Source organism: Tupaia chinensis, unplaced genomic scaffold (genome assembly GCF_000334495.1).
Source record: "Tupaia chinensis unplaced genomic scaffold, TupChi_1.0 Scaffold148822_2, whole genome shotgun sequence".
NCBI classification, from domain to species: domain Eukaryota; kingdom Metazoa; phylum Chordata; class Mammalia; order Scandentia; family Tupaiidae; genus Tupaia; species Tupaia belangeri.
The window spans coordinates 376,739-387,338 of NW_006208670.1; the positions used below are offsets into that span (position 1 = coordinate 376,739).

Here is a 10,600-nt window from a genome sequence, read left to right on the forward strand (position 1 = left end):
TGATCCTCCCAGGGTTCCCGACTGGCGAGGGCTTGCCTAAGTAAGCTTTCTCCTTCAATGGGACAGTGTCTGCTCTTCTCGCCCCATTCAGTCTCTGAACTGTGTATTCTCTGACAGGAACTCACATCTTAAGAATTTGTATAAAAATTTTATCTTTTCGGGGCCGGCAGGTGGCATGGTGGCTTTGGGCGCTGGACTCTCACATGGCCAACTACGGTTTGAGTCCCAGACCTGGTGGCTTGCTATCTCTCTCTCTCTCTCTCGCTCTCTCGCTCTCGCTCTGTCCCTCTCTGGTCAAATTAAAGTGAATGAATGAATGAATGAATGAATGAAGTTAGATAAATTTCTTGTTTAATATTCATCTTTGCTGTCACGTGGTGGTTTTGGGGTCTTAGTGCCCGGACGGCTCACTCGGCTGTTACGCAGCCTCCCCAGTAGGCTGGGCCAGCGGTGGTTGGTTACTCATTAAACCTCGCTCCTCTGCTCGCAGTTCCCGGAAAGTTCCATTTCTTCTCTCAATAGGAAAGGGGAATCTGAGGGCGAGGCCCTTTGGAGGGTCTCTGCTCCATTTCAAGCTGACCTTGGAAGCCAGGTGCTCAGGGCGGTGAGGCTCAGAGAGGACCCTGGGTCCGACATGGCACTGTCGCACTCCCACCTCGCCCCATGATCAGAAGAACCACATCGTGAGGAAACAATTTTGCTATATTTGGGGGCACATTGAGTAGCATTGAAATGATTTGCTTTTGCTTTTTTTTTCCATCCCCCTTAGAACGAGTGTGCTTGCTGGAGAGAGACCGAGAGAGGGAAAGTGAGAAATCACCCCTCGGGAGATTTTCAAGCCGCCGAGTCTGGGACTCGAGCCCGTGGGGCCAGTGCCTTCAGCTCTATGCCACGCTGGCCCAAGGTGATTTGCTTTTATAGTTAGGAAGAATTTCTCTAAAAACTCTGGCCTGTTTCGAGGGTAGAGAGTAAGAGGGAATGGCTTGATAACTTCATTCCTTCTGTGATTATTGGCTGCATTCATTTTTCTTCTTTACCTGATGTTTTGGTAAAATACATTTTTCCTAGGAAATTGTCCATGTTATCTAAATTTGCAAGTTTATCAGCACAGAATTGAAAGAAGAGGTTGTTCATTCTTCTAAGTTTGTATTTGTAGATATTTCCCCTTTGTCATTACTTATTTTGAGTAGTTCTCTTTTGTTCTTAATTATTTGGCTAGCTGATGATTTATCTGTAGCTTTTTTCAAAGAACAATTTTTTTCCCCTTAGAATTATTTATTTATTTAATTCCATTTGTGTTTTTATTTTATTTATTTATTTATTTTTTGGAGAGGTTTTTGCTATAGGGCACATGTGCTCACCAGAAAGACAGAGAGAGACAGAGACAGAAAGCAAGAAATCACTCCCCATGGGGGATGGCCATGCCGCAGTCCCTTCTCCTCCATTAAGGAAGGTGGTTAAGGTGCTAGACCCCTACATGGCTGACAGTAGTTCAAGTCCCAGACCTGGCGGTTTGAAACTCAGCCGGGTGCATGTGCACGCATGCCCGGAATCTGGAGAGTAGAATGGAGGAGGAGGTTTGCGGTGTGGCCATCCCCCTGGTGGGTGATTCTCGCTTTCTGTCTCTCTGTCTGTCTCTCCAGTGAGTGCTCGTCCCCTATAGCAACAAATCTCTAAAAAAAAAAAAAAAAAGAAGAAGAGAGAATATGTTAGAAAATTCTCAAGTCCTACCCCAGGTCTCCTGAATCAGAACTTCTGGGCTCGGGGTCCAGGGACCCGGGTGTTCAAGCCCCTCAGGGTGCCTGGTGGCCTGCGTGTGCTGGAGAGCCCATGCTCTGGCCCGAGCATGCGCGTCTCTGTGAGTGCCGCCTCGCAGTCTCGCTGTCCCTGTGCGGCCACAGCTCTCCCTCGTATGTTAGGGGCTGGAGCGGGAGCCCGAGACCTCTGCAGCGTCCTTCTCACCACTGAGTAGCCCTGGAGTTTCCCGTCACCATGGACACGTCTGCCGTCTGTTTCCCTGCTCACGTGGTGGAAGGTGAAAGGCGTACTGGATTGGAACGGTGTGCACCACCTGTAAAAAGCAGGGTGGCGTTGAGAAAACCGTGTCCCTTCAGACCCCTCACCGAGCCAGGCTCCCCACACGGGGTGCCGCGTGTCACAGAAGGGACAAGCAGACCTGCGACCCGGGCACTGCCCGTGAAGTTCCCCAGCCGAGAGCGTGGGGATGGGGCAGGGGGGCTAAGGTTGCAAGAATCGGGTGAATCTTCGGCCTTCCTGAAACCCAGATCTTGGGAAGTCAATCCCTTCTGGGTTTGACTGTAACAGAGAGAGGTGTGGCCCAGTTGTGGAACGCATACTGGAAGCTGAGGCCAGGGAGGCAAGGGTTCAATTCCTAGCCGAGCCTCAAGGCCTGGCGCTGTGGTCCCAGCTGTGCAGGACTCAGGCAGGCCCTGCTGAAACAGCACCACACGCACACAGAGAAAGGGAGGGTGAGAAGAGATTGGTAAAGAAGGAGACGGAAGGAGGGACAGCATGCATTTACTGCTGAGGAGTCACTGCCACTGTGGACTTCACTGCAGTCCAGAGCCCGCTGGGCTAGTGAAACTGCGTCCAGGGGGTGGCAGTGCAGACCTTCAGCATGAGTGTCTGCTGGGTTCTTTCTGTCTGAACAGTGGAAGTGAAATAAGCAAAGACCAGGACTTCTCCGAATACAAGGTGCAAAGAAGAAGCCTTTCTCCCTATAAACACCTGGGCATTCCTCTGACTTGAAGTGTGCAGATCATCTCCCATTCGTGGAAGAGGAAGACGGCAGGTTAAAGTGCTTGCTCATCAATTTCCTGAGAGCTTCCTAGTCCCTGGAGCCAAGCAGGCCCTCATCAGAGGGTGGTGCGCAGGTCGAATTCCCTTACGACCAGAGAGTCTTTCTTAAAAAGGAAATCACAGGACCAGCAGTTAGTGTAATGGCTATGTCTCTGGACTCCCACGTAGTCGACCGTGGTTCGAGTCTCAGACCCGGTGGCTTAAACTCACGCCGGGCGTGTGTGCGTGCGTGCCCAAGATCCCAAGAGGAGAATGGAGGAGAAGGGACTGCGGCATGGCCATCCCCCCGGGGAGTGATTTCTCGCTTTCCACCTCTCTGTCTCTCTCTGTCTTTCTCTGTCTCTCCGGCAAGTGCCCTACAGCAAAAACCTCTCTAAAAAAAGAAAAGAAAAAGTGAAAGCACAATTTGCCGGCTCCGCTTGGAGGACCTAACAATGTGGTCACTTGTCACCGTCCCTGTACTTTCAGGCTCAGATTTCAATGTCATCCAACGCCTCTGCGAAGTGTCCGCACTTGACCTGTCCAACCCAGACGTGGAGATTTGGGTGGCGGGTGGCTTGAACAAAGTGGGCCACACTAAAGCCCTCAGCTCAGCCTCCCGGACTGGGGGCAGGAAACGCAGCTGTCAGACGTCCTGGGAAACAAAGGTCTCCTTTAGGATTTCTTTCAGTTCAGATGAGCTGACTGGGGGGGAGGACAGACATGCTGAAACAATGCGGACGGAAATCTCAGAGGTCGTGGGAAGTTTCCCACCGTCGGGCCACGCCCGGAGCTCATTCCCAGCGCCGCCGAGGGGCCCGCAGGCCTATGCCCGGGAGGCCACATTTCCTCTGCAGACTTCTCCTGCCTCCTACCGACATGGGACCGTGACTCTCCCCAGCAAGTAAAGAGTGGCAGGATCTTTTATTAACGAGATCCGAGGCCTATAGATGAAGCACGAAACGTAGGTGCTTGTCTCTGAGACCCCCGAGAGTGCATTCATCGTAGCCCTTCGATGTTGCAGCGTGGCTGGGGAGGGCAGCCCAGCTGGTGGCCGCTGAAAAGCCCCCGTAAAAAACAGCCGGCGCGGGATGTGTCGCCGGAGTCTACAAAGCGAGATTTCCGTGCTGTTCAGACTTCGGTTTCCTTTCCTCACGGGACATTGTCCTTGTGAGAGGAGAGGAGTGCTTCTGAGGCTGTCCTGAGCAGGATGCTACTTAAAGTCCCGCCTCGCCTCTGTCCCGCGCCTGCCGGTGGGGGCGAGGACCTTGGCTCCCACTCCCTGCACGACCTGGTGGGGAGTGCCGTGGCTGGCCAGCCCGACCTCCTGGTGCTCGAGACCAGAGGGAGACGGAAGGGCCAGTGCAGGGAAAGGTTGGGCCGCAGGTTCCCGTTCTTGCTGTCTGTGGCCCCATTTCCTGCGGTGACTCCTGCCCCAGGCCTCTGCCCCGCTCCCTCCTTGCTGACTCTTGAGCCTGCACCTCCTGCCCCCAGATGACCAGGGCTTGCTCTCCCCATCCGCTTGCTGACCACAGCTTTTAGATACACCCCCCCCCCCCGCCTGTCCGTCGTTGCACGTGGCCGGCACCACCTGACGCACCGGGCGTTCGTGCGTGGGACCAGCATCCGTGTATGCCCAGGGCATGAGCGCCATAAGGGGCACCTCCTGTGCAGCGCTGTGTCCCCACGTCGTGCCCGGATGTCGGATATGTCCGGAGGGACCCCTCCTGCTCTGCCATCCCCTGGCACCTCAGGACCAGCACCCGTCTGTGGGCAGAGCACGCCAGCAGTCACCTCCCTGTGCACCTGCCCTGGGCCCTCCTGCAGCTGGGCTGCCTCGGTCAGTGCCCTTCGACGGCAGAGCCTGTGCCACCTTGTCAGAGCGGGCACACGCAGCTGGGTCACCATTTCCAGCTGCTGCATTTCCGGGAACTCCTTGGGGGTTGGAGCCACCATTGCCCGGAGCCCTGCACCCAAGGCCCCATGCACGCCGGCCACCCCCGAGAGCCCCTGGGAAGCGTCTGGTCCGGTGCGGTCCTGCGCCCCCTGCTCCCCGCAGAGCCCGCGAGTCCTTCTCTCCCGCCCCCCATGTGTGCTGCCAGACAGGGAAGCCAGCGCGTTCGCATTTGGTTAAAACACCTCCTGTCCTGTCGGTCTGCTGGGTCACCCGCACTCCCGTCTGTGCAGTGTGCAGAGCACCCGGCTGAATCCACGCCACCTCCTACTGTGGCCCACCTCCATGCGTGCACACCTGGTCGCCGTGCACAGCTCTCCTGCCGAGCTCCTGCTGCAAGTAGATGTTTCGTTTCTCCAGACACAAACATGACATCTCCCATTTCTGCAGTTTGCTGACTTGCAAGTCCCTTAGACTTAAACAGGTGGGCTGTCAGCTGAGAAAGGGGGGTGTCATGAGTGCCCCTCTCAGCCCCGGGAAGCCCTGATGGGCCCCTCCCTGGCCTCAGTTTCCACACCTGGCCCGAGGACACTGCTCCCTTTACTGTGGAAACAGCATCAGGTGGCTCTGAGGACGAGAGTTCTTCCCCACACCACTCAGTTTACCTGCATGAAACCAGAGGTGGGGTGGAAAATAGACGTTTGAGACCTTTTCTATTAGTTCTTGCTTGTCCGTAGAGGAAGCTTATCAATTATACTTCTGTTTCTATCAGAACTCCTGACTGCTCACTCACAAGCCGCAGTTCTTGTCTTCAACACTGCGTGCAGCGTCCCAGGTGAACGGCTGGCACCCGGGACTTGGGGTTTCCCGAGAAAGGGGAGAAAGGAGCCGGAGATGTGGCAGGGTGGGGCGGGAGAATGCTGCTCCTCCTGGGAACTAGCTCATTTTGCAAACATTCTGCATAGCATCTCCGCCCTTATTTAGTTGCTGAAAATAATTAGGTTTGTTTTGGGAACTCTTGACAAACAAAAAATAAGAAGCAATCCGGAGCCTGGGGAGTTTGGCTTTAAGTGCAGACACATGAGTTAGTGTTGGTCGGGACTTGGCCAGGGCAGGTCCGTGGTTATCTTGACGTTTGCTCCTGGTTCCTGGGTTGTTGGCCCGCCCAGCACTTCTCCCCAGGGCAGGGGACTGGGCTTGGCCCACCACTGGTGGCCATGTGTGCTGGGAGGGGCTTCTGTTGGGAGGCCAGGCTAAGTGTCTCTCTCTCTCTCTCTCTCTCTTTTTTTTTTTTTTTTAAGAGAGATTTTTGGTGCGCTTGCCAGAGAGACAGAAAGCTAGAAATCACCCTGTCCTGGGGAGGGATGGCTACCCGCAACCCCTTCTCCTCCATTCTCCTCTCGGGATCTTGGGCATGCACGCATATGTGCCTGGCAGAAGTTTTCAGGCATCAGGTCTGGGACTTGAACAGTGGTCAACTACATGGGAGTCCAGCAATGTAACCATTATGCCATCTGTTGGTCCTCAGGCTGATTCTCAAGACAAAATTGGACTATTCACTGCAAAACACATATGCTTATTAGAAATAAGCATTCCCAGGGCCAGCAGGTGGCATAGTGGTTAAGGCGCTGGACTCCCACAAAGCTGACTGCAGTTTGAGTCCCAGACCTGGCAGCTTTAAATTCATGCCAGCTACATGTGCATGTATGCCCAAAATCTTGAGAACAGAGGAAAAGAGCTTGTGGTGTGGCCATCCCCCTGGGGGACATTTAAAACTTTCCTTCTCACTGTCTCTTGGTCTCTCTCTCTAGCAAGTGTATGTGCCCTATGGCAGAAACCTTTAAAAAATACGTAAAAGAACGAAGCATTCCCATCTTGTGGGGTGGGAGAGACACCGAACGAGTCGTTTTCTTCTAGACTCTAAGAGCTCCACGGCTGAATCTACTTTTTCGAAAATTCCAGTTTATTTTCTATGCATCTTACCACTGCAAAAAGGATTTTATTTCCATGTAAGTATGCTTTTGAGCAAACGTTTCACACAGAGGCACGGGGCGAGAAGGCGTGCGTAGGCATTTCCAAGTTCAGGGAGTGAGAAGTCGCGTTCCCTCAGACTTCTGTCTGTCTGTCCACGACCGAGGGCAGGCACTGGCGTCTCAGCCAGCCGTCCCTCAGCACCAAATAAAGACTGCCGTGCTGAGTGAAGGCAGAGTTGTCTGTTAGGTTCCTCACAGCCAAAGAAATGCAGGAGAGCTTTAATCCAGTGGCCTTTTACGGCTGGAAGGCCGGGCTGCCTTTCTGGGCCCGGCCAGTCGGAGCAGGGTGGATGACCGCCCTGCAGAGTGTCTGCACGTAGGGAATGCAGGGCAGGGCCAGGCATCCAGAATCGTGTCGCATGATCACAATGAGGCACACGCCCAAGGGCACAGCCCGGAGAGTGAGTGGTGATGCTGCCTGCCGGCCTGCTGAGCACAACAAAGTCCCGGTGACGCTCAGGCTGTTTCGGAAACGCTCCAAAACCGGGCTGTGCACACAGCGCGCCTTTTAAACGCGCTGTCTGACGAGGCACAGGAAACACGCTCTTCGTGCTGTGGTGGGTCTGCGGGCGGTTTAAGTGCTGGATTAGTAAGTCACAGCTGCAGAAGTCCCCCTCCTGGCAGGGTGTGTATTCAGCTGACGCCCCTGCCCGTTTCATTCCAGGCTGATGGTCTGCACCATGTCTGGCGCCCGCAGGAAGCTCGCGCTCTTCCTCTGTGGCTGCTACGTGGCCGCCCTGGGAGTCCGCGCCGATGTGCACTGCGTGGCCGGAGCTGAGTGTTACGTGGCAGCCGTGTATGAGCACCGGGCGATCTTGAGTCCAAACCCTCTGGCTCTCACCAGCCGCGAGCAGGCCTTGGAGCTAATGAACCGGAACCTCGCCGTTTATGAGCGGCAAGTGATGACTGCAGCCCAACAGGCAAGAAAGATCCGCTCCCGGCTCCGCCGAGCCCGTGAGCCCTGTGCCCGTCCCTCTGGAAGTCGCCCGGCAGGCAGCCTGGGCGGAGATAGCGGTTCGTGTCCTGTGGCTGAGACAGTGTCTGCACGCGCACCAGCGCTGCTGGGAGCCTGCTCGAGGTGCACAGCTCGGCCCGCCCGGCCTGCTGGATCAGAATCCGCTCTAGCCAGGGCCCCAGTGATGCTTTTGCCCTTCGCGTTAGGGCAGCCACGGGCCAGACACTGGTTCTCAGATGTGGCTGTCATCAGTCAGGGGGTCCCAGAGCCCACTGCAGTTGGCCCAGGTGGTCCGGGCGCGGGGACCTCTGAAAGGCTCCCCAGAGGACTGGGAGGGCACTGGGCACAATGACCTTGTACCCCGAGGCACTCAGGGCCCCCCGAAGTAGCAGCACCCCCAGAACTGCCCTTCTCTGCCCTCGAGCAGGTGGGGCTCGTGTCTGGTCTCCCTGTTGCTGTGAGGTGCCCGAGACCTCCGCCCCGGCCCAGCCAACCCGGCCGGCAGGGCCCAGCTTGCCAGCCTTTGCACCAGGGAGGGCGAGCACGGAGGAGAGGTGCCCCGGGGCACAGGAAAACCCGCCCGGGAACCCACCACAGGTGGAAGTGTGGGCTCCCACGGCGCTGGGGAGGGCCGCGCCCGGCTGCCGGAGGAAGTCCTGCTTGCCTGGCCAGGAAGGAGGTGCCATGTGAGCGACACCGCCGTCTGCGGGTTTTGAAGGCAGGCTTTTCAGAAAGGGACACGTCGGCGTGTGTTCCGGCTCCCCGGCTGGTTCTGGTGCACAGCCAAGGGTAAGAGCCGCTGACCTCTACATGCTATATCCGTCAGTGGGCCCGAGGCCCGAGGCCCTTCCCGACCGCCCACCACTGGAACCCCAGATTCCTCCTAGCCGCTAGCTCGGGAAACTCCTGCCCTCAGCGGAGCCGACCCACTCCCGCCCTCCCGGGCACCGTCCCACGCACAGCCAATGACTGTCCCTCGAGGCCTCTGTCTTTGTCACCTTGGCCAGGTGAGACAGCGGCCACAGCCCTGACCCCTGAGGGTGAGTGTCCATCCCTGTAAATCTGATCCCTCATACAGAGGAACTTCTTGACGGTAGTCAGAAGGATGAATGGGGGGGCTGGCGGGTGGTTAAGGTGGCTGGACTCCCACGTGGCTGACCACAGTTCGAGTCCTAGACCTGGCAGCTTGCGTTCTCACTTTCCTTCTGTCTGGCTGTCTCTGGTCAACTTCAAAAAAAAAAAATGACAATAAAATTAAATAATTCTTAAAAAAAAAAACAAATGGAAGAATGAAGTGAGCTTCCTGTCCCCAGGGCCTGACCGTACTTTGGTGTTCTGATTTGCAGGGAGTCCAGATCATAGTGTTTCCAGAGGATGGCATTCATGGATTCAACTTCACAAGAACATCTATCTACCCGTTTTTAGACTTCATGCCGTCTCCGCAGTTGGTCAAGTGGAACCCGTGCCTGGAGCCCCGCCGTTTCAATGACACGGAGGTATGTCAAGGTTCCGGCCTTCCTCTGCAGAGGCCAGAGGTGTGCGGGATGGGCCAAACCAGGGCCAGAAGCCACCACTTGTTTTGTTTTGTTTTTTAAAGAATTATTATCATTGTTAACATTATTTTTCACATGAGTTTTGCCAGAGAAGGACAGAGAGGGAGAGGGAGAAAGCAAGCTGCCAGGTCCGGGACTCAAACCATGGCCAGACATGTGGGAATTCCAGCACCTTAAGCACCATGCCACCTGCTGGCCCACCACTTGTTAACTGGGATCCAGAACACCGAACCCCAGCCCCCACCCCACAGACTCATTCAGTTGAAGAATGCCTGGTATCCGGAGGCATTTACTTATCTGTGGATCTTTTCATTTCCCAATTATACAAGAAATACATGAATATATACTTAATGTAAAAACTTTTCAAAATAAAAGTTACCTTCACCACTGCCTACCCCTTTATCCTCCTTTCTTTTCCAGAGGAACTGCCGTCAGTGATTTTTCACATGAGTTTTGCCAGAGAAGGACAGAGAGGGAGAGGGAGAAAGCAAGCTGCCAGGTCCGGGACTCAAACCATGGCCAGACATGTGGGAATTCCAGCACCTTAAGCACCATGCCACCTGCTGGCCCACCACTTGTTAACTGGGATCCAGAACACCGAACCCCAGCCCCCACCCCACAGACTCATTCAGTTGAAGAATGCCTGGTATCCGGAGGCATTTACTTATCTGTGGATCTTTTCATTTCCCAATTATACAAGAAATACATGAATATATACTTAATGTAAAAACTTTTCAAAATAAAAGTTACCTTCACCACTGCCTACCCCTTTATCCTCCTTTCTTTTCCAGAGGAACTGCCGTCAGTGATTCGATGTGCGTTCAACACGGTCTCTTTCTATGCGTTTCCTATTTACTGACATCTCTTTGGCATGCTGCGTGCTTATTCTTTCAAACTCTTGCCACTGGGGCCGGCAGGTGGTATGCAGGTAGAGGCGGTTGGGTCCCTATGATTGACTGCATGGTGCGAGCCCCAGACATGGCGGCTTGAAAACCGAACCCGATGCCAAGAGGAGAGCAGGAGAGGAGAGATGGCAGGGTGGCCGTCCCCTCTTGGGGAGTGATTTCTCACTTTTCTTCTCTCTCTCTAGCAAGTGCATGCGCCCTACAGCAAACTGAAAAACAAACAGCAAACTCTTGCAGTGTTTCCGTAAATGCCCTTAAACATGTACTTTTATAGAAATGTCTGAGTTCTTCTATGAGGTGAAATCCCTAGAGATGGGCTTTCTCAGAAGATACGCAGTTGACATGACAGTGCACCGGTTTTCCCTCTGAAGCACTTCGATTTCGTTCTATCTTCCCGCTAACGGTATGCATGCCCGTTTCCCCACTCGTCGGGCAATGCGAAACAGCAGAGCCTTTTGCAT

The 10,600-nt window shown here is 54.7% G+C and overlaps 1 protein-coding gene across 11 annotated transcripts in view; it reads left to right on the forward strand.

The window, feature by feature from the left end:
* BTD (biotinidase) overlaps positions 1-10,600 on the forward strand; it is a 19,569-nt gene that overhangs the window by 6,704 nt on the left and 2,265 nt on the right. For 3 of the 11 annotated variants that reach the window (XM_027769166.1, XM_006170698.2, XM_006170685.3), the window contains exons 2-4: positions 6,611-6,702; positions 7,391-7,646; positions 9,028-9,177. In XM_027769166.1, the coding sequence (XP_027624967.1) occupies positions 6,701-6,702; positions 7,391-7,646; positions 9,028-9,177 (408 nt within the window). In that variant the 5' untranslated portion in view covers positions 6,611-6,700. Of the gene's footprint in view, positions 1-289; positions 684-4,079; positions 5,529-6,504; positions 6,703-7,390; positions 7,647-9,027; positions 9,178-10,600 lie in introns of those variants that run through there. The other 8 variants (XM_014585093.2, XM_006170692.3, XM_006170693.3 and 5 more) reach the window with 5 other exon arrangements.